We start from the raw sequence: 25,279 nt of genomic DNA, 5'->3' as shown, positions 1-25,279 counted from the left end.
TGGCACTGTGTGCAGGTGCCAAGACCTGTTGGAAAATGAAATCTGCATCTCCATAAAGTTTATTCAGCAGCAGGAAGCATGAAGTGCTCTAAAACTTCCTGGTATATGGCTGCGTTGACCTTGGGACCTCAGAAAACACAGTGGACCAACACCAGTGGATGACATGGCACCGCAAACCATCACTGACTGTGGAAACTTTACACTGGACCTCAAGAAATGTGGATTGTGTGCCTCTCCTCTCTTCCTCCAGACTCTGGGACCCTGATATTCAAAGGAAATGCAAAATTTACTTTCATCAGAGAAAATAACGTTGGACTATTCAGCAGCAGTGCAGTCCTTTTTGAAGCGAGACACTTCGGACGCTGTCTGTTGTTCAAGAGTGGCTTGACACAAGGAATGCGACAGCTGAAACCAGTGTCTTGCATACGTCTTTGTGTAGTGGTTCTTGAAGCACTGACTCCAGCTGCAGTCCACTCTTTGTGAATCTCCCCCACATTTTTGAATGGTTTTGTTTCACAATCCTCTCCAGGGTGCAGTTATCCCTATTGCTTGTACACTTTTTTTCTATCACATCTTTTTCTTCCTGTCGCCTCTCTATTAATGTGCTTGGACACAGAGCTCTGTGAACAGCCAGCCTCTTTTGCAATGACCTTTTTTGTCTTGCCCTCCTTGTGCAAGGTGTCAATGGTTGTCTTTGGACAACTGTCAAGTCAGCAGTCAGCATCCCCCACCTAATGACTGTGTTGCCTACAGAACTAGACTAAGAGACCATTTAAAGGCCTTTGCAGGTGTTTTGAGTTAATTAGCTGATTAGAGTGTGGCACCAGGTGTCTTCAATATTGAACCTTTTCACAATATTCTAATTTTCTGAGATACTGAATTTGGGATTTTCCTTAGTTGTCAGTTATAAACATCAAAATTAAAAGAAATAAATATTGAAATATATCAGTCTGTGTGTAATGAATAAATATAATATACAAGTTTCACTTTTTGAATGGAATTAGTGAAATAAAGCAACTTTTTTAATGATATTCTAATTATATGACCAGCACCTGTATATATATATATATATATATATATATATATATATATATATATATATATATATATATATATATATATATATATATATATGGTGAAAATTTGAGTTGGTTCTTGTAAAGGGTATAAATAAATAGTATTTTTATTAAAAAGACATTCTTCCAGTGTCATATGCGCCCAGCTTTTCTTAAGCTGTACAAAACAGCTCGTTTTGCTGCTTCATATTGCAAAGTGGTGTTTCTCACCATATTATTATTACCTTAATTATGAACACACTGGTTTGTAGTGCGAACAGTTTTACGTTTACTGCACTTCGTTATTCTTCTCGTTACTTCCCTACAGCGGATTCACAGAAAACGGCCTACATCCGCGTTGAAAAATAAGACACTCCAAAATATGTCTACTTTTCCCCTTTGACGCTCTTGTTTTGTTACCGTTCACGTGCTCTTCACCATCCTCCGGATCCTCGAGGTCTCCGTTCCGGGTTTATTTTATAGTGAGCATGCACAGCTTCAGTCCAGTTTCTCGAGCGATCCGTTTCTGGTTTTGTCTAGTCTTGTGTGAAGTTTCGTATTTTGTAGTCATGTTTCTCTGCTTGAGTCGAGTTTTTGGTTTGTTTGGTTTGTGGTCTTAATAAAAGCAGACGTCGTGAAGTCCACCATTTTTCTGACGATTCCCGTGTCCACGTATTTATAAAAGCGAACGTTTTTGCTGAGCACTGATGTCGGTGGGCCTGGAGTCCGGGTTTTCTAGCGAGGAGCTGCTGAATATCCGCTTCCCTGTTCACCGCGCGTGCAGAGATGGAGACGTGGGCGCGCTGTGCTCGCTCCTGCAGAGCCGCACAGATCAGCTGGCTGTGGAGGACTCTTTCTACGGCTGGACTCCTCTACACTGGGCTGCACACTTCGGCAAGGTGCATAATCGAGCTCATTTATCAGCAGCATGTGTAAAGAATTGTAATCTTCAGTGTGCGCGAAAATATCCTACTCGATTAAACCATTATGTGTTTACTCTCCTTAATAAAATGCAATGCATTGCACCTTTCATTTATTTTCAAGGCGTCCGAAATTAATGTGTTTATACATTTTTCAGTTAGTAACTTGTTCCATTCAATAATATGTAAAATACAGTGCTAAATGAACCAAAAATGTGACATTTATTTATTTGTTTTAACGTTGTTTATCTACCGGTAATTAAGCGTAATTCGATACAGTAGCAGTTCTTGGTTCATTTCAGTTTGGACCCGATGAAATCCGTTTCAACTGCTTTCACTCATTCAGTGAGTGTTTTTGATTCACTAAAAGAACCGACTCTTAAGAGTCCTTGCACGTGTGGTCGTATTTTGTCAGAGTATTTTTACAGGTGTCGTTTTGCATTGACAGCTGTGGGTGAAGTCTTTCCTCAGGTAATGATGTTGAACTTCAGGTTCCTCTCACTTTCTTAAGAGCTACATTATCTGTTATGTAGCTGATGTGGTGTATTCTCAGATATCTTGAAGTTACCCAACCGGATGGAGTATGGGAGTCAGCAGACTGATATAAACACCAAACCCTCAGTTTATTTTTTTGCAAGTGAATTACTGAAAAGGAAAGCATTTTCTGCATTGCACTGACTTTTAAAGCTCCACATGATGTGTGCATTTTATACTTTCAAACTTGGAGGGAAATTCCTCTCTGTATGAGCTTGATCAACAGGGTTTTAGATCAGACTAGATTTTTCCAGTTGAATTATGGCAAATCTGATATGACTTATAAAAATAGCCATGAGGATGCTATAAATTGCTCTGTTCTGGTGCCACTCCCACTTGCTGTGTGTTGATGGCTTTATCTGGATGGGTGTAATGTCAGCATGGGAGTGTCTAGAAAAGAATAGTGTATGGCACTGTAGAGTAGATGAATAACAGGGAGTGACTTAGTGACTTACACACACACATGCATATATATATATATATATATATATATATATATATATATATATATATATATATATATATATATCAGGGTTGTTTCAGGGAGTGCCTCCACAAAATGTTGGAATAGAACAAAAAACGTAGTAATAACATATAAATAAAACAATGCCAATATTACAAAGTATAACATTAAAAAGTGTATAATCACTCGTTTTTCTAAAGAACATGACTCTTGCCTCCCCTGAGCCCATTGACTTTTAACAGACCCCCTAAAGTGTGCAGTGAGTTTGGTGGGGGGTAATTTAGATTGAAAAAAGTAATTAACAACTCACACTTAGATATAACCACTTTATGACAAAATGAGACTTGAATGGCCTGAAAACATGATTTGTAGATTTTTAGTTCGTAATCGACTTGGTGAAAGTAAATCTCTGTGTCTGTGAATATTTACTGAGTTTGATGACTTATGACCCAAAAAATTAAAAATAATTAAAAATAAAAATAGTTAAAAGTTAACTATTTAACAGAATAGATGAACACAAGTTCACAAATAAAGTGTGACTTAAAATATATTGTTTAAATTGTTACTGCCTTGAGATAGTATTTTGGAATATATGTAAAATGCTTAAAAACATTAAGTTGATGAGATTTATACATGGCTTTAATAAACAGAATATTGATTACATTTTAAATGTAAACATTTTAAATAGATTTTTTTTTAGAAATGTGCAAATGGTCCAATCCATATTTACTTTATATATATATATATATATATATATATTATTATACTATTATATATATATATCTGCTATAATATCTGCATTATATCTGCAATCCTGCTCTATATATCGACATCCGCATCTCTCAGTTGAGCACTAATTAAAGGCACTTTTCCCTGCGTCCTCTCCTGTCTCCCAGCTGGAGTGTGTCATGCGTCTGGTGCAGGTGGGATGTGGTGTGAACTCTGTGACCTCTCGGTTTGCCCAGACACCAGCTCATATTGCTGCCTTCGGGGGTCATCCTCAGTGCTTGCTCTGGCTGCTGCAGGCTGGAGCTGATATAAACAGACAGGTAAGACTTCACTGTGATATGAGATTATATATGTGACACACCTTTTTAAAGGTGAGCATGCAGAACTGCTTTATTTACATGTGAGATTGAACAACGATGAAGTTATGTGAGAAAACAGAGCAAGAAGTGTGAAGATGAAGATGAGGAAGAATTATTTCAGGGGAGTGATATGAGGCACAAAGACACAAAGCAGTTGTTTACATTGGTTAGCAGTGTCACAGCTGGCCACATAATGTGCACTGTTTTATGGCAGCTTTGAATCTGATTCTTCTGATCAGAAATGTGATGTTGTATTATCAGTTTTATTTAGATAGAATTTTTTTTTAATTTTATTTACAAAGTTATATTGTTTTTCCCCTCAAGTGTTACATAACAATAAGTTGTTAAGAATTTTCACACTGAATAATGAATAATATATTTAATGTAAAATACATGAAATATAAAAATATAAAATACATAAAAAATAAATGTAAAAATGCTGCAGTAAAATGCTGCTCTCTCTAACTGTATCTCTCTCTGTCCCTTGCATCCATTCAAATGCCCCACTGGTGCTTCATTTAAGAAGGGTTCCATCAAAGCAGAAACATTGATTCTCTTGATTATAAGGCTTTATATTTCATTTCTTCCACTGCAAGACAATACGGGAGCAAGACACTAGGGAGTTATGTAATGGTCTTTAAGTTACCATGCCGTATTAGGTTAAAAACTGAAAATAGTCTAACATTGCATAATATGTTATATAGTTGTAAAATACTGTCCAATTTAATGTCAAATACTTAATGTACAAATAAATTACATTTTTACAAAAACAAACAAACAAAGTGCTGCAGTAAGAACCCCATTAACATTAAGTTACCATGCCATATATGGTCAAAAACTGTAAATGGTGCAAAATTTCTTGTTATATTTTGCTAGTTATATTTTCTGTTGTTATTTTCTGCATTATTTTAGTGTTGTGTGATGTTTTGTCTGTGTATGATTATGGCCATGTTTTATGGACAAGCCATGTACATGATTTCTGATTCATCTTGTGGTTTTCTATTGTAGCGTCTGTATTATTATTAAGGTGGTTTTCATTTATAAGGGAAAAAAAATAAATAAACAGATTTTGATAGTTTGGTAGTAAATTGGTATATTGACATTTTATCACTTAATGGAACATTATATATAGATCAATATGGTCATAGTATTTTTTAAGGTGAGTTTCTGGCAACCATAGGGCCGCCCACCCCCACAGTTTTCCCATTTGAAAGTATTTATGAAATTTGTCTTAAACCTGTGCTCATTTTTTAAGATAACCCAGACTCAGTCAGCATTGGTTTACTGAGGCCCCGGGCCCTTCATGACTGTATATGTACTGTATCACTATTGCGTTTTCATGTGTGCAGAATGTAGAAATCCCCATCAGCGCATAAGCATATTTCTGATTATTCATATATCCCCCCCCCCCACCATTCTCTGGTGTTTTACAGCAGAGAAATGAGATTACTAGGCCACTGTTACATAACCAGTGATGTGTTCTCCAAATATAGACTAATTCTCATCCCCGTTGGCTCAGGCAAATCAACATAAATCATTTATGGGCATCGCCGGCCCGTCGACTGATCTCTTACCCAGTCTTGTCTTGTACTGCTCGGATGAATGCAGCTGGAGTGAAAAGCTACCGAGTGTGAGTCTGACCCACATTCCTCTGCCGTGAATCAGTGATTCTGCTGAAAGGGCGGCTGATTTTACTGAAGAGTTTACTGTAGCTTTCTGTCAGGGTGAAAGGTTCAGCCGGCTGATCCACCAGCTTCTAAATAAATAATGATGCGGGGTTGTGTGACAGAGAGATTGCACTTTCACTTGCATAGGAAAGTTGCAGGAGAAAATTGCACTTTCACTTTCACGCCATATTCAGCAGTATGTGGAGTCTGCAGACACAGTGTTGTGATGGTTAACCAAAACTGTTAAAAATCATTTTTGGTAATTGACATAGCTGAAATAAAATAAAATATAGATGGAAAACCTAATAAACTTGAAACACATGATCTTGATCAACTTAAACAGAAATTAGAAATCTTGCCTTGACAACCAACTAATTAAGATGAAGACAGTTTAAATAGGTTGAAGTACTAAAATTGAAATAAATTAAAGCCAAATAGAAATATAAACAAATAAAAATCACAAAACCACATAACGAAATACTAAAATTAAAACTTAAATTAAATTGAATTAGCTCAGACGTTAAATTATTAATAATAGCGATAAATAATGCTTAAATAACACTTTGCAGAATTGGCTTTTTCTAATAGATAAATTACATTATTCTTGGATGAGCCTGATATGATTATTACATAATTGCAGTTAGTTGATATAATCCATATTGAGAACCGCAATCACGGTTCATTTTAAATACACTATCATGCACATATGGAATTTTAAGCAAATATTCAATAGCTGTAATATAAATGATTTCATTTGACACTCAAGACTGGAGTAATGATGCTGAAAATTCAGCTTTGCATCACAGAATTAAATTATATGTGAAAATATATTCAAATAGAAAACCTATTTTATTAATATTTAGTATTAATATTTTTATTATTATTTTTTTGTATTATTAATCTTCTTTTTTTTGATTGATGCAGCCTTTAGAGATGACTTTCAAAACAAAAACAAAATCATACAGAAACTTTTAATTGAGTGTAAATACTCAAAACATATTTAAATATTTTCATATGAATGTTATGTACGATTATGATGTTCAAATATTAATAATATAATTATACCCCTGTGTAATTAGTTTATAAAGTCTTAAAGTAATCATTTTAAATATTTTTATTTTAATTTTATGTATGTTTATTTTGTTGGTGTGTGTGTGTGTGTGTGTGTGTGTGTGTGTATTAAGATTATACTGTAATGGACAGAAGCAAAATGTTGATAACTTGTGTGACAATCTAAAGACAAAGTTTCCCAACCGTGACAGGTGCTTTAGATATGTTGGAGAACCCCCCCTCCACAAAGCGGCCCGTGCTGGCAGCATTGACTGCATTAACACGCTCCTGGTCCAGGGAGCCAAGGCAGAGTAAGTCTTCTCTAACTGCTGCTCTCTCTAACTGTATCTCTCTCTGTCCCTTGCATCCATTCAAATGCCCCACTGGTGCTTCATTTAAGAAGGGCTCCATCAAAGCAGAAACATTGATTCTTTTGATTATAAGGCTTTATATTTCATTTCTTCCACTGCAAGACAATACGGGAGCAAGACACTAGTGAGTTATAGTGAGACCGTAAATGAACCCTATTGTCCTGAGTGGTAGAAATCTGACTGGTTTTCAATCTCACATTTTTACTTGATTTTAAAACCTGCATGCATGAGTTACAAATGAATGTCAACTATGTTTGTTTTCTCTTTATTATGCTTTTAACTGATCATTTAAAGATTTAAGCCATGAAAGTGTTGCTGTTACAGTTTTTACCTACAATTTTAAGGGGTGTTGTTAAGCATGACATGGCAAATGTTGAATAAATGGATATATGCATATCAAATTCATTAAGTCTATCAGAAAAATATGTTGAGTTAATGTTTTAGCTGATTTTTTTCTTTCTTTTTTTAGATTTTACGATTTATTAAAAAAAAATACTGAAGAAAATTTTAAGTTTATAAAAAGTTGTACAGTTCTGGGTCAATAAAGGCATGTTTACTGTTACTGTTAGTATAATAATGTACTATTTAGATTAGTGCTGTCAAACGATTAATCACGATTAATATATATAATTATGTACAGGATATATAAATACACAAACATACATGTATATATTTAAAAAAAAAATATGTGTGTGTATATATATTCAAATATAATTTATATTATATATAAATATTGATATTTTATATATAAACAAAATAAATTTTTCTTAAATATATATACATGCATGTGTGTGTATTTATATATACATAATAAATATACACAGTACACATTGTATTGGATGCGATTTATCGTGATTAATAATTTGACAGCACTAATTTAGATGAAGATTATTATTATTATTATTATTATTATTAAGATCTTTTTCATTTAAGTTGGTCCATCTTGACAGGGCAACAACATTTTTTAAACATTAATAAATTATGTATCATGATTCATGAACTAACAATGAACAGCATTTTTGCCGCATTTATTAATTGAATGTTAATTTATAATTATATTATGATTTGTGTTAATTTGTTTGTTAACAATGCATTATAAATAATTATACAGTTTGAAATGTTAATTTAGTACATTTTAGTATAGGTAAACATGAACATTAACCAAGATTAATAAATGCTGTTCTTGTATTGTTCATTATTAGATCACGATACCTAATGCATTAAGTGATATTAAAGGGATACTCCACCCCAAAATGAAAACTGTGTTATTAATCACTTACCCCCATGTCTTTCCAAACCCGTAAAAGCTTTGTTCGTCTTCAGAACACAATTAAAGATATTTTGGATGAAAACAGGGAGGCTTGAGACTGTATAAATTGTGTTCCGAAGACGAACAAAGCTTTTACGGGTTTGGAACGACATGGGGATAAGTGATTAATAACACAATTTTCATTTTGGGGTGGAGTATCCCTTTAACTAAATGAACCCTAGATTCAGTGTTGAACTTGTATTCTTTTGGTTATCCAAGCTAAAAATGTGATTTTGAAAAGTGACCTAATACACTCAATCCAGTTTGAAATGTGTTTTGATGGAGCTCTTCTGAAATCTCTGACCAGATTTGGTCTTATTGGCTTGATTTTGCCTACATGTGAAATGTATTCTGAATTCAGTAATTTGATGATCTCTATCATGTCTTCTATAATCCCCTGTGAGGTGCAGAGGTAATATCCTTTTTGTTTCCTTCACTTTTTGATTTGAAATGTGTTGCCATTACAAGGTTGCAAACTGTTGCACATTTCCTCACAGCTCAAAAGCTAACAACAACTATTGCTATTTGACATTGTCCCTGGTTGCTAAGGGGTTTTTCCTTGTTGAGAGATAAGATGAAATGAAGTGTGTGAGACCCATGGTGTCAAAGGGAAATTGAGCACAATTCAAAATGTCTCTGCAGTGTCATTATATCCCCTGTAATATAATTTTTATTACTTTCTTTTTTTTTCTTTTCTTAGTTCTTTCTAGTAATCTAAAGCTGTCAGAACACTGCTTCTGTTTGAAGTTGAACAAAAAATAATGCAAAACCACACATGAACAGCTCTGCTTGATTGTGAAATTTTGCAAGCAGAAAAACATATCAATACATATATAGTGTTCATCAAATGCCAGGGGTGTCCAGTCCTGCTCCTAAAGGGCCACTTTCCTGCAACGTTTAGATTCAGCCTGCCAGAACACACCTAACTGAAAGTTTTTAGCTAATCTTATAAAGGGTGGGTATCGATTTAGATGATTTGATTCTGATTTGCAAGCTCTTGATTCAACTCGATTCCTGAATCTATTTTTTTATTAAACTCAATGAATATAGTTTTAATACAAATGGTATTGATATTTCTTAAAAAAAAAAAAGGTGTATTAATAAAAAGAAATTAAGAACCACAGACCTGTATTTTTAAATTTTAAACAATAATAGGGCCCTATAATTTTTTTTCTTATTTTTTTTTTCCTAACCAAATGAGGACATAAAACGTTAATTTATTTTATTTTTTAATCAAATGAAGATTAAACCCTTCATTTGTTTGGCAAACAAAGTGCTGAACAACAGGTTTACTGTTAAAATTAAAAAAAAAAAAATGTGTGATTATTCCTTTAAAAATAAAGTTTTATTATTATTATTATTTAGTAGTAGTTGTAGTATTACATTGAGTCTTATATTCTACTGCACAATAGTAATATATTTCTGTCACAGTTTCTTCAAGTTAAACCAAACTTTTATTTTGACGGGTTGCTGTGAAGAACTTGCAACTGCTGTGCATGTGATATGATGGTAGTTATTCTCAAATTAAACGGTAAAATGCTTATGAAGTGACTCTCAGAGTAGCTCTGGAGATGATGTGCATGTGTTCATATTGTCATAATAGTGAGACGGCAGGGCCTGAAAATATCGTAAGCATCACTCACACTTCAGCGTCTGCACCATTCATTCATCACGGAAATCATAGAACCCTATGCGTGATGTCAAATGCTTCTGCAGATTTGCAGTATTACTACAGCATTTCACCACAGCATTGCAAATCAGGCATATTGCTTTGTTCTTGTCAACAGCATCTCCACCATGTTAAGCACTGAATGAATGATTCCGTAAAAAGTTTCCGTTGTAACATCGCGCAAGGTAAATATGAGGGTGAAATCTAGTGTAGAAGAAGATTCACATAAATCAGAACTTGTTAAATGTTTGTGGAAATAAATGCAGAAAAATACTGATTCGCTGCTTTTGAGAAGCGATATCAACTCTGTAGAAAACTGGCCCCTCATGGAGCAGTATTGGAAACCTCTAACTATCATACGCCATATGCATGTGTAGACCCACTTGACATACTGTTCTCCAACAACTTGTGCAGGATTTAGATCATTTAGTCATTTAAGTTTGTTATATTTGTTTTATATTGTGTTTTTGGATTTGTTGAGGGATTCTGAAGGAAGTTCTTGAATTATTAATGTTGATTATTTGCCAAAAGATCTCCAGGATGTTGCAACAAGGTATAACTATACAAGTATACACTTGTGTATGTTATGAGTTGACAGCACACACGTACTGTGGTGCTGGAGCGTTCTTGTTGCTCTTTCTGGAGAAATGACTCTTGGCGTTTCATATCTCTTGACAATGAGAAATGTCACTTGGGAATTCATTGAGACAATACTTTAATGATGATGAAGGACATACTGAATAACTGGAAATTATCTGATGTTCCACAGAGACACATACATGAAACCAACACTTCCTTTAGTGACTTAAAAGCAATTAAATATATTTTGATTACCAGATCATGAAATATGCAAGTCTAAAATTTATTGTACTTAAATGTGGTTAATAATTCATGTGTTTTTTATGCTTTTTAAAAGTGTTTTCTTTGCTCAGCCATCAGTTGACTGAGGTCAAACAAAGTCCTACTTTGGAAAGCAGAGGTGTGATGTGTTTTGTGGAACAGCAGGTACAGTGATGGGCTTGCTAGTGTTTCTTGCAGGCTTTTGGTCTGAAGAACACAAGCCTGCTGGACGCACTACAACTGCAAATTCTCCCTGCAGATGACACTCTCCTCTTTTGAATGCCATATGGTTATGGTTAGCATAACAGACATTAATATCATTTGTAGCATTATTGTAATGCCATTAATTAAAACTGGTGACACTTTACAATAAACATTTTGTGTTGTGATGCAAAAATTCTTTACCATTAGTATTGTTCATTTGTGTCCTTAATACATAAACATTAATGTACACAACTTGAAATGATAAAAATAGTTTTTGTATATTAATTATCATTCACATAGATTAGTAAATGCCGTTCTTGTATTGTTCATTGTTAGTTCAGGATACCCAATGCATTAACTAATGTTAACAAATTGAATCTTATAAAGTTTTGCAATAAAACTGTTAAGATAATTGCTACATTGTATGAAAAAAGAACAATTACAGTTATGTGCAAACTTTACAGTATACAAATGACTAGAAGGCTGCATTCTGTTATTGTCATTTGGTAGTTATTTACACAATACACTAAAAATACAAAGCAACTGTTTGGCTGAACATTCCATTTCACTCCCAGTTAGTAACAAATACTGCAAAAAAAAAAAAAAAAAAAAAACAAAATATATATATATATATATATATATATATATATATATATAGAATGCAAGTAATGCAATGTAAACCCACTTCTTCAGTTCAAGGGTACCACAGATTTTGTTAGTTCAGTTCAAGGGTACCAAAGATTTTGTCAGTTGATGTTATTATGTGTATGATATTTAAAAGTGATTGTTTTTTGAATTTTAGATTGTATTTTTGTTGATTATTTTTTTGATTTGTGCTGTTAATGAAAAAGACTGAACCCCTCACACACTTGAAGTGTTTCAAACAGTTGTCCAGGAAGACAAATAGGCACCAAAACAAAAAACAAAAAAACCTTCTTAAACAGCTAATTCAACCACTGTTGCATTCAAACACCTACTACTATCTAAAGTATATAAAGGTATATTTCACTTGATAAACTTTTATTTTCAAAAACAAATCTGTGATAGAAGTAATATGAATGACAGACATTGTATTGCTTTATCCATGATTAACGTGGCATTCAAAATGACGAAAGATAAAAAATTTGGTCTTGGGGACCTAGGGTTGTTTTTAAATGTTCAATTTCTGTTAGTGCATGTTGTCTTTATTGCCCTATTGGAAATGCTTTTGAGGTGGTGATGAAATGTGTATTCAGCAACCAGACAAATAGGATTGTTGATGTTTGTTTTTATGGCAGTATGAACAATGTTTCAAAAGTCTTACAGTGGTAGTGGCACTGAAGCCCAGGTCAGTATTAAAGCCGATGACAGCTATAGTGTGTCAGATTTACCCATTCAAAGCAGAAGAGAAGGTTTAAAATAAAAAGATTTTATAATATAGGCCTAGTTAGGGGATTGAAAGGAGCGAGGGTTTTGGGTTTTAATTTTGTATTTTAAAAATTTATTTAAACATCTTGACTCCCAGAAAAAAATATCATTCTTCATTTGTTATTTTTAATAAAAAATAATAATAATAACAATAAAAAAATATTATTTTCATTCCCATATTATAAAATCTGGAACCTCATCGATGGCACAGCACACAAACATCACAATTCTCCTGTTCACAGTATTACCAATATTATACATTTAACAAATCTATAACTATTCTTAGTAGAGAAGCAGTAATATGGTAATATTTCTTCAAGATCTGCATGAGGGGGGGAAATGCCATAATGGATGTTTTATCTGTTTCCTCCCTACGTATTTCTAGTTTTTACTTTAAGTGATTTCTTGAGACCTGAATCCAGCTGATAGTTTTCTTTCTGGCGAAAACACGTCAGCCACCAATGAAAGAATTCTCTGGATGCTTGACAGTACCATCATATTCCTACCTTAAAATTTGACAAAAAAGAGCACCATTTCATTGTGATGTCCAGAAGTTATATTCCTTCAAGATTTCTTGGACTGAAACCAAAATAATGTGAATGGCATAGAGAAGACAAAGGAACTTCCAAGGAGCAACCATTCATTTTTTGCCCTGTTGCTGGAACTATTCCTCCAGATCCCAGAAGACTAGAACTAGACTTAAATTTAAAATGTAATAGCTTATATTCAGCTTGTTGTATTTTAAAGTTTAATGTAAAATTCCCGAAAAAATCTCTTAAGACAGTGAGAATGGAGCACTTCCAAATTCTGCTTGAATCCTCAATAAACAACTGCACAAAGGTGTATCTCCCTCTGAATATGTTTTTCTTTTTCTGTTGGACATCTCCAGACAGACTCATTGTTACCTTGGTTTCTTGATTCTGTTGTTCATGGCAACTGATGGATGGACACACTACATATATTTTCTCATTGAAATCCTGATTCTTTCTTCACTGAAATGTCTCCAGTTGAATTTCATCTTTACCAAACATGTCGACTCAAGTTCAAATAGCCAAGTCCTTTGAAGAAATGTGCTTTGCCACATTTTCTTTCTTCTATTCTTTCTCTTTCTGTGATTCTGAATGTTTTGCACTCACGTTGTTCAGCTTCTTATGTTCTTTACCAGTGATGTACACAGCTTCAAGTGTACATTTAGTCTTTGATCTCTCTTTATTACCTAGTGGAGAGGCTTCAAATAAAACATCCAGTGGAAATTACCGGGTTTGACCCAATGTCCTTTATAAATTGCTTAACTGTCCTTAATTTAACTTTTTAAGCACCAAATGTATGCTGTGCCTTAAAAAGAATATGAAGTCATGTCACGCCCATGGCCTAGAGTTAACTCTGACATGTTAAGCCATCAAGCTCTTGCAGACACAAGTACCAAACTGAAATAAGTACAGTTGCTCTTTATCATTTCTTGTCCCTTCAGTAAAGTAAATGAAATGGGGAAAATACTGTTTACAGTTGACTATTAACCATTTAAAAACATAGATACTTTTTGAATACATGCTTTGTTTTTCATCAGTCTCCCAAAGCCCTCGATCCAAAAGTCTGGCAGGAGAAAGTGTGGTTCAGGTAGCATAATAGTAAAGGAAAACAGGGTAAAGCATAGGCTTAAATATCAGCAGGGTTTGCATTATTAGATCTTCATAATATGAACAGCATTACTAGTATTTTGTTTTAACCTGTCTGCATTATTTATTCTGAGACTTTGTTCATAGACAAATTGTTTGTATTTACAATGTCGCCTGTAGAAGTTACCCTATGATATATGATTACCCTATGATAAAACATGTTCTTTTATGAATCATCTGTCACCTTTGTCCTTATGAAAGTGGCATGATGACAAAAGAAATGGAGATTGCATTTTGTTAACTGTTACGGCAAAATTCTAGAGAACGTCTACACATCTCAATGTTTTTGCAGCTATTGAATTCGAAATGACTTGACTTTTTCAAGTAATCCTAGAAAAGGGGGAGAGCATTCCAAATAGACACTGCTGACTCACTCCAAGTTCCCTCAACGAAACTGCACTGTTGTGGCATTAGGAGTGTTCTCACTATCGCTCCCTTCAGTATCAACACACTGGCAAACTGTTGAGGTATTTCATGCGGTGATTGGTTTTGTTGATAGGACATTTTGAACTTTCAAAAGACAAAGTTTTTTTGTTTGTTTATAATTATTAGATCTAGTTTTTTGACCTGCATGCTTTGCTAATTGTGCCCTTAAATCAATGCAGTTGATGTATATTTATTTCCTATTTAATTTCAATGTTTGTTTTCTTTCTTTTTTTTTTCTTTCTTTTTTTGTAGACTAACCATAGGACGTATCTGTTGGACAGGTCTAATCAGTCCCTTCTTAGTCTCGTCCAGAGTAAGCATGGTCTGATGCTCAGGAAGTTATGTGTCAGGGCTCAACCAATGGAAGGGAATTTATGAAGCAAAAAAGAGAGTAGCAAAGCATATCAGGAATGAAGAAACACAATGAATGCTTCCGTTTCATTATTTAAATAAAAATTCATTCATTCATTCACCAAAGTGAAATCGTCATTTGTCACAGTGATTACCGGGAAACAGTGGCAAACCTGGCAGGTCTAATGTGTGTATGTAAACCTGACTTTTTATGTAATAATATCATCTGACTTTGAGAATATTGTCTAGATTTAAAAACTGGAGATGTTAAAGGAATGTCGCTCCAAACTTTTGTTCATCATTGAAACACAAATGCAGCTATTTTTAATGAAATTTCTGTCCCTCCATTGAAAGTCCATTCCACATAGACATTTAACACTTGAAAAGGTCCTAAATAGTTTTTAAAAGTAATGCAAGTCTTCTCAAGAGACATGATTGCTTTATGATTAACAGATTTAATTTATCCTTTATTTTTATTTTAGGATTTTTATTTGATTTTGGATTTTGATCATACATTATGGTTGATAGGTGCTCAACTGTGCATGCTTGATGCGTGAGAATAAAGCTTGTGTGTCAAGCAAGTGCATTTAAGCTTCTGTTTCCCAGGATTTTTAATGGAGGGACAGAAATATCTCAGGTTTCATTAAGATGTCATCATTTGTGTTTTGAAAATAAACAAAAGGTTCGTAACGACATAAGGGTGATTTTAATTTTTGAGTGAACAAACCCTTTAATGTGCAATTCCATAGTTTTAAATAAAATGGTGTAATGCCATAAAATTAGCTGCATGATAAGATTAATCCATATGTTTTTCCTGGTTCAACTGATTAGTACAGCCCAAAATATGACAATAACTAACCATTTTCATACTGCCTTGTTATGCATTTTAACCAGTTGATGGGTAAAGTATTATTTAAATGCATTCAAAAAAATCGAATTAATTTGTAATAAATAATTATTCACTCTATTTTTAAGTCCCCATGATAACAATATTGTGCATGTTCATTATCGTGATATATCGTATTACCGAATACCGGCACATGTCTAATGCTAGATCTGAACAAGCATAAACAAAACACATCTCTCTTGACAGCAGTTTACTTAAAATGAAAAAAGAAAGAAAAAAAGATGTTCAATTGCTAATAATTATTTCATTGATTGTTTCATTAACTGTTAGCATCAATGTTTCTTGTTTACAGCCACATGATGGCAAAATGCAGGCTAATTCCAATATTCTGTACACACACCGATTGATAATTTAGGGCAGGGATATTTAATAAAAGGATTATTTCACTTCTAGAATGAAAAATCATTTACCCATCATTTACTCACCCTAAACTTGTTCCAAACCTTGTATGAGTTTTTCTTCTGATGAACACAAAAGATTTTTTTTTTTTTTTAAAGTTAGTATCTGAACAGTTGATGGGCACCATTGACGTACATAGTAGGGGGGGGGGAATACTATGTATGTCAATGGTGCCCATCAACTTTTCATTCTGGAAGTGAAATAATCCTTTGAAGTTCCAAGAGAGGTCTGGTCTATATATATGTCCTTCCCAGTGGAGGACCAGACAAAAAAAAAATATGTATATATATATGTGTGTGACCCTGGACCACAAAACCAGTCATAAGGGTCAATTTTTTGAAATTGAAATTTATATACCATCTGAAAGCTGAATAAATAAGCTTTCCATTGATGTATGATTTGTTAGAATAGGACAATATTTGGCCGAGATTTAGACCCATAAAATATATTTTTGGCTGTTGCTACTAATATACCCCAGCGACTTAAGACTTTTGTGGTCCAGGGTCACACACACACACACACACACACACACACACACACACACAGTCAAAAAAAAAACACACACACATAAATATATGTGTATGAGAATATGAGATGGGGTTTTTATCAAATATTATAAGTTGTTATATAATATTATATTGTTGTGGAGACTGCCTTATCTTAGTGACTTTCCCCCATTCATTCTCAATTATTATTATTAATTCTATTATTTAATTATCAATTATATTATTATTTAATAATTATTATTAAACTCACGACACACTTTAGAGGGTCTGTTAAAACTGTAATATTGTCTTTCTTTTATTTTTGTACTACAAGTTTTTTTATTTTATTTTTTTTTAGGGCTGTCAATAAGAGATCACGATTAATCACATCCAAAATAAAAGTTTTGTTTACATAATATATGTGTGTGTACTGTGTATATTTATTATGGTATATATAAATACACACACATGCATGTATATCTTTAGAAAAATATGTTATGTTTTATGATTAAATATATATATACTTTAAAATATAAGAATATAAATATATAAATGTATATACATGTAAATATTTTCTAAATATATAATTTATGTGTGTGTCTTTATATATACATTAATATTTTTACACATACATATATATGTAAACAACTTTTATTTTGGATGTGATTTTGTTTTGGATGTGATTAATTGTGATTGATCATTTGACAGCCCTAATTTTTTTTTCTCATCCAGTATTTTGAGGAGGCACTGTCTCCCTTGCCTCCTCGTGGGTAGTTACACTGTTATATATGTGAATAGTTAATGATTTGTAAAATTAAAAAAAAAAAAAAAAAAAAAAAAAAAAGTCAAAATATTCATCAAAGATGAGGATATTTGGTCCTCAGAGCCAAAAGCCAGTTGAGCCCATTTAGACATTATTATTAAAAGATAAAATCAGATCTTTTCAGCTTACAAATGTATCTAAATGTAAAAAATAATATTTTTTACATTTAGTTACATTTGTAAGGCAGAAGGCCATGTGACAGAAAATACTGTATGGGGGTTCAGAATTTCCCTCTTGAAATCTGTAGTATTTTTACATTTTGCTTAAAAAAACATATTGAGCAGAGAACAAAGTTGACTGGTAATTTCAATGTTTATGTTGTCTTTCCTTGCCATCTACAAATAAATTTCCCAGTTTGAACAATTATGTTTACTTTTAAAGTGCTCTGAACATACTGATTAATACTGCTAAATGTAGATAAAAAAAAATGTTACGTCTCAAACCTGGTTTGAATGGTCAGAATATGATAGGTAAAAATAACTATATTTGAAGCATTGTTGTTTTCTGCAGTGTTTTAGCAAAAGTCTCAATCTATTTTATAGAGAAGCAGTGCACACGGGAAGGGCTTGAATGAAGCGTGTTTGACTATATTGTATTTGAACCTGTTTCACTGCATTTGATATTTTTATATATATATATATATATATATATATATATATATATATAGATATATATTAGAAGTTATAACACAGAAAGATAAATAGAATATAAAAAAACTGAGCACTTGTGGTGTGAATTGCTACATTGATTTTATTTAGAAATGGTAACATGGTGCTGCCATTGCCATTATGTCTCGCAGTTTAGATTACTAATAATGCGCATTAAGAAGCACATGTCTAACTCAAGTAGAAACAAGGTTACTTAATAGAAATCAAACAGCATAAGTTTTCCTGTTCAAGTATATTTTATGTTTACATAAACTGAAATGATCTCTAATTAAAGGTGCTAGAAATCTCATCTAACTCTGTGGACAATATGTAAACAAAACAGTTTTCTTGCATTCTAAACATAACTGGCATGTGCAAAAATATTACATCTATTGTTACTGTGATTTTGAGCAATATATTATCTGTGATATTTACAATTATTGACTCTTATGCTATATGATATTTATGATTATATTTACTATATTTTTATATATTTATTTATATATATAGTTTAAATAATGAAAGATTTAATTTAAAATTTGCTATTTCGTCAAATTAGCTGATACAAACTTCATTTATCATTCATTAAAGTAATGTTGACCAAGAGTTGTGATATAAAGAATGTAATATGTGTATATATAGAGAATTGTATATAATTTATAATATGAATACCTATTGGTGTTGTGTACAAATTTAAAACCCATACATTTTGAGGAGCAAAATATGTATATAACAGAAATATTCAAGTCACTCACAGAATCAGGCCCATAAACAACAGTGGATAGTGTGAACTATTAATCAATTGTCCATATGATCATTGTGTTTGTTTTGGTAATTATTTCAGATTTCTTGCACCTAAGAGGTTCATTTTCAATTGAGACCTGCCAGGATGGACACGCACCTTCTGAAGTGTTTGTTACAAAGGTCTTTTTGACATCAGAACATCTGAGAAGCATTCATATTTTTCTTCAGATTTGGGTAGGAATAAGTGGGGAGGGTCTGTTCAATGAAGAAAAAAAAAAAAAAAAAAAGTTTGATTTTTACTTTATTTGCTGGAAATTGTGTTATTTTTAGATGTTTGATGTTTTAAACATGTTTTATGTGTTGGAATGAATGTGTGTATGGACTGTTTTCTAGTTAAAAATGAAAGAAAAAAAAATGTCTGAATTATTATTGTGATTATTATTATTTTTTTTTTTTTTTGTAATGAATCCGTGAATGAACAAACCTTTTCCTGAAGCCAAAAGCAAACCCCTTACTTCATGAATGTCCCTCTGTGGTAGCGCGTACAGCTAGCTACTAAATTTAATGTTGGGCATTGTTAAAATATATATTTTATATTAAATTTAAAATATTTCTGAAATGCTTTTTGCACAGATTCATGAAAATGTGATGTAGGCTTTGGGGGACTGCCAGCATTTTCCCTCTTTCCAATCAAAATACCAAGGTCTTCGCACCTAAGCGCCATGTCCTCACAGTGAACTGCTTGTTCCTCAGATATTCATTCTCTGCACATGCTATTGATGTACTATTCCCTGTAGTGTTCTGCAGGCACATCATCAGTACACATTTTCAAACACTTTCTAATCAAACAGAATTCACCTCATCAGCTCGTCAGTAGAGACTTCATGCAAAGATGCTCTGTGTCTGAACCTACTTCCCTACTATCATTGTTTTCATAAAACAGTAGGTGAAAACTACACGGATGACCAGGTGCTATAGCTGACATTCTGAAGTGTGCATCTGATGGACACTTTAATATCCCATGAGGCTACAGGAGAGGAACTGTTAATGGAAGTAATGGTAACTACCATAATAACAACATAGCGAGTGTAAGTACATCTGGATTTCATTCATCCAGCACACATTCAGACTATATAGAACATACTCATAGAGTATCGAAAAGCTGCAAAGTTTGTTCCTCATCAAATGAGCATCTTCTCAGACAAATATGGGATTTTGGATGTAGCCATGTTCAAGTTTTGTTCTTACTTGTAAAAAATAAAAATAAAGAGTGCAGCAAAAGCTGGCAGTTACTCAAAACCCATACAGATACACTTGTTTGCTTATAAAAGCGAGCATAACCCAAATTAAAAAAGTGATGAAAAAGAGTCAACACATTATTGGTGTCTGTTATAAATTCTTTTGGATTGTCTGAGGTTAGTCTGTGTATTTACTGTATTGCGCTGCCAAGAGTCACGTTTCTGTATTCTCACTGCATTCGTGGTAGTTTGCTTTTAACTGTAAGTTTTAGCAGGAGCTCCAGGGGTAAGTGTAAACAGTTATTTTGCCCTAGATTTTGTTCATTCATGTATTCTGTTTTCTTCACTGCAATAGAAAATGACTGTTGATGACAAACACACTCTTAATCCTTTCCTGATTTCATGTCAGATCTTAACCAGGTATGCATCTCACATGACCCGTGAATGCTTTATGGTATCGACGTTGGCCATTGGATTAAATCTTTCTCTTAAAGAAGCCAGGATGCTGTTCTCTTTAACTTCCTCTACTTTTTTCATCTTTGAGTGTTTAAAGAAGAATTTCCTGACCAGGTCTTGCTTGCCTTTTAACTTCCAAGATGTCCTCTTTCAACCATAAAAATTAAGATTCGTTCATCAAAACCACTTGAGGATATGAGGATACCGCTTTTCTTTTTTCTTTTTCCTTTTTTCTTTTTCCTTTTGAATCAGAAGATTGGCGTGATATTCTCCTTCAGCTCACAGCTGTGGTCCGGCCACAGATTTAAGAAGACATTGCATTCTTCTGTCTACAGTTATTGGCTTCTTATTGCCACTGTTTTCACTATGTTTTTTCTGGTGTGGCATTCTTTTACTTCTAAAAATGATTAAATACATTTTCTGTCCAGTTCATCTGTTGAGTTGAAGAGAATTCTTGAAGAAAAAAAAAAAAAAAAAAACATTTGGCATTGCCAAACCTCTTCTCAGTTGTTAGTCATTCTTGTGAAAATCAGAATCTCTCCACTTGCCATTGACAAATATTTACTGTTGACTGTACTTTAATGGAAATATGGTTATTTGTATTTCTTCATATATTGTGTTCTTTGTGTGTATGCTTCAATAGTTTTTTCATTTTCTATTGCAGTTGAGACCTCACAACATTATAAATGTCTTTAAATTATATAGATGTTCAATGATTTGTCAATTTTTTTTTTACTTTTATTCAAAAACTGCACAAATAATTTGGGGTATGAAATGCAGAAAGGGTGTGTGTGTGTGTGTGTGTATATGAGTGCTTTGCAAACATTTGCCTTAGACCGGCAGTGCTAACACCCTAATTTTATCATTGCGCAGCATGAGGAACTCTAGTGGACTGACCGCCGCTGACCTAGCTCATGCCCAGGGCTTTGAAGAGTGTGCCCAACTGCTTTCCAATGCCCAGAACCAGCAGCTCAATCAGCTTAATGGGTTCTCAAACAATGGCTCTGTGTGTTTTGGGGACCGCAAGCTTATCCAAGAACGGAGCATCCTTAATGGGGTTCCCAGCCGAAAAAGGTCTCTTGATTGCATGGAGTCTAATCTGATTAAAAAGGCCAGAAAAGATGGTAAGTCTTGACTGAAAATTGAAAGACAGTTGTATGATGAACAGTTTTGATACTGCGTTGGGTCTCCACTTGTTAACGTGAACGTGTCATTGCAGATCTCGGTTATCAGCCGATGAATGGAGTAAATGGATCCAGCGGAGAAGTCCAGATGGAGAACATGAACATGGAGTTTGGCCAAGCGCTGAGTACCCCAGGTGGGAACCAACCCTTAAATGGATCCCTGCCTCTGGGTTCCAATGGCTACATCAGTCCAGAGCAGGACCGGGCTGCAGTCCACAGAGAGTCAGAGATCTTCACCGTGACCTCCATGCAGATACCATGTCGTTGCACTAACTCCTATGCTTATTTGTAGGAGCCTTTACCTTGGCTAAATTTAAGCTCTTTTGATGATGTGTGTCTGGGAGGGAAAATAATGTAATTTGGTACACACCATATGTATAAAGCATTTGATCATAAGATGCTCATACCACCCTGTCCTTTTTTTTGATCATAAGATGCTCATACCACCCTGTCCTTTTTTCTTTTGGTGGTATGAACTTTGTCTTTGGGTTCCTCAATAGGAGCAGGAAATGTTGAGTTCTTCACCGTTTTGCACAATAACTCCTTATTTGTAGGAGCCTACCTTGGCTATTTACTAAAGTAGTTGCGTCATGTAAAGCAATGAGTCTGAACTTTGTTTTACTGTCTTTTGCCCTGAAACTTTTGCTCAATAGGAGCAAATGTTGAGTTTTGTTTTGTCATGTAATGAGTCTGTTTTTATGCCCTGAAATCTATACTTGTAAAGTATGTCAGTGTTTTTTTTTTTTTTTTCTTTTTCCTGTTCAGTCTTAGTACGACACTGATTTTGCAGTGAATTGCTTTTGGCCAGCCAAATTCCTGACTTTGAGTTTTGTAACATTGGGTTTTGGTCTAGGAAGTTGGTTAATACTTTGGATATGAGTGACCCATATTATAGTCCTGCCAAGTTGCAAAAAAAAGAGAAAAAACATGATTCCAAGTTAGTGTGTGTGTGTGTGTGTGTGTGTGTGTGTGTGTGTGTGTGTGTGTGTATGTATATATATGTATGTATATGTATATGTGTGTGTGTGTGTGTGTGCATGTTGAAAATATTAAATAGTGCATTTTATTTTGCTTTTTTTAAATTTCTTAAACATTTAATTCAATTGTTTTGCCAAAGCATATCTTATTATGAATGTATAAAGTCCATCTACAGACCTTCGCTTTGCAGCTTTTATATGTGTGTTCTTGTAAGGAAGTATTGAGCTATGTATTGAGACAATGGTGATTCTTTGATAACATTGTACTTTCTATAAATTCATATAAAAATCATCCTTTCACACAGAACAAATGGCAGATTTACAAAGGAAATCTTACTATAAGTGGTCATTAAAACTGGCTATGTGTGACACTGAGATTGAGATAGAGATAAAAATATTGTTCTTGTAAAGTAACAGGATGCCTAAGATGGATGCAAAATGTAATATCTATACTCATTAAATGTTCTCATTTAACAATCATCGCTGACTCTTGAATTTGTACATATGAATAGTTTGAAAGAGCATGTTAGCAAAACAGAAACCACTTGCAAGTCATTTGATACTGTTTGTCGTAGATTAAAATGTAGCACACATGCATCATCATCATCACCATGTATTGGTGGTTTGCTACTTGATTAACCTGTTTTACTGCTTCCACACTTAATAAATGAGATTAAGAATTAATCCCTGTTATTTAAATTGAATAAGTATTAAATCATAAGGCAAAATGTTTAATTTTGAAGCTAATTTGTGGCAGCGTGCCAGTTTTTGTAGAGCTGAGCAATATGGACTTCAATCTCAGGTTCAAATGTTATTTTGAAAACCCTAAACTGAACAATTTACAGAATATCCGTTAAATGTCCACAAAAGGATATTAACAATGCAAAATTCAAAACTTGTTGAAAATTGTTGTGCAGTTAAGAATAAAGAAGGCATTTTAACTTTCTTTAATGAATTAATAATTCATGTGTTCTCTTTAACATTGTCTTCTTGTGCAGCACCTCAGTGGAGGTGACCTGATGCACGGGAACGTGAATGGAAATACAACCGAGGTTGAGAGTGGTGATCATATTGGGAATGTGGGTGTCTCCTCGCATCTTGGTTACTTGCCTTCATTTTGGGCATCATAATGGCTTTGGAGATATGGCTGAGAACATGGAGGTCGCCAGCAGTCAGATAAAGCACCACAAGTCAATCAGTGTAGAGGAGCAGTATGACCACATCACCTCCAACACCATGAACCTCTACTATGGGTGTTAGCCTTAATTTTTCTTTTGTATTTTGATTTTGTATATCATTATTGTGTGTTGCTTTAATTTAAGTTAACTTTAAGACAAGTCATGTCATTTGGCGGGCATCTTTGAAACGCCTCTCGGCAAAAATCTCTTTGAATGGGGAAACATCTAATTCTACAAAACTGTTTACTAGGCTTGCGATTAAATATTATATTTGAAATCACCAAAGAAATCTGATAACAACTGTGTCGTAAATGTTGTTTATTTTACTCAAATAGCATTATAAAAAGCTTATTATTCAGGCTAGATCAGCCAGTGCGCATGTGCAGTCCTGAGCGCACATCTCAGAACGCTGACTGTTTCTATAGCAACCGGGATGCTTCTAATGGCAGCTGCAGTGACGCGCTGACTTTAGCGATTGGCTCCTTCATTCAGAAGGTGGGGGTTTCTTTGATTGATAGGGCGTGTTTTGCGTTGCATTTTCCCCATTCAAAACTATACGATTGACATGTCTTGGGTATTCTGTAGTCTTTGTTTAAAGGGGTCATATGATGCGATTTCAAATTTTCCTTTCTCTTTGGAGTGTTACAAGCTCTTGGTGAATAAAGAAGATTTGTGAAGTTGCAAAGACTAAAGTCTCAAATCCAAAGAGATATTCTTTATAAAAGTTGAGACTCGTCCACGCCCCCCTGAAACGGCTCGTTCTAACATGCCCCCACATCTCTACATCAGTATGTGGAAAGATTTGCATAACGCTGCCCAGATGTTCACGCAAAGAAAGAAGGTGTACCTTTTATTCTAGTTGTAGTATTATTGTTGCCGCCGCCATGTCGTATAGACGCTGTGTGTTTCACTGTGAAAGCGAAACTACTTTGTTTGGCCTTCCAAAAGAGGACAATATCCACTTCGCCATGCCTGGAGCTGATCCAAATACATCAACTTCGCACTGTGGATCGCAGAATCGGCTTTCACCGTGGGCGAAGCGGCATCCAGCCTGGGGTCGTCACATGTGGTTGCTGCAAGACCAAGGTACACTCCTTCGTAGAATCCGCCTGCTGCACTGTTCTCAAGCCGCCGGACTCTGCTCACTGATGGTTGTTGGGTGGTCAAGTTTGGTTGCTTCGTGGCCCTCCGGCCTCTAGACGGCACTCACT

The 25,279-nt window shown here is 34.1% G+C and overlaps 1 protein-coding gene across 1 annotated transcript; it reads left to right on the top strand.

Annotated features, from left to right (window-relative positions):
• Positions 1 to 1,659: 1,659 nt before the first annotated feature.
• Positions 1,660 to 24,150, top strand: LOC109054963 (ankyrin repeat domain-containing protein 10-like). The gene is made up of 6 exons (XM_042763076.1): positions 1,660 to 1,954; positions 3,869 to 4,053; positions 6,999 to 7,088; positions 21,603 to 21,853; positions 21,949 to 22,203; positions 23,951 to 24,150. Exons 1-6 carry the CDS (start codon positions 1,763 to 1,765, stop codon positions 24,148 to 24,150), a joined length of 1,173 nt encoding a protein of 390 aa, XP_042619010.1. The 5' UTR covers positions 1,660 to 1,762.
• The last annotated feature ends 1,129 nt before the right edge of the window (positions 24,151 to 25,279 follow it).

The sequence above is a fragment of the Cyprinus carpio genome, chromosome A9 (assembly GCF_018340385.1).
Source record: "Cyprinus carpio isolate SPL01 chromosome A9, ASM1834038v1, whole genome shotgun sequence".
Lineage (NCBI taxonomy): Eukaryota > Metazoa > Chordata > Actinopteri > Cypriniformes > Cyprinidae > Cyprinus > Cyprinus carpio.
Note: the sequence above shows the minus strand (reverse complement) of the source record. Positions and strands in the feature narration are given on the sequence as shown.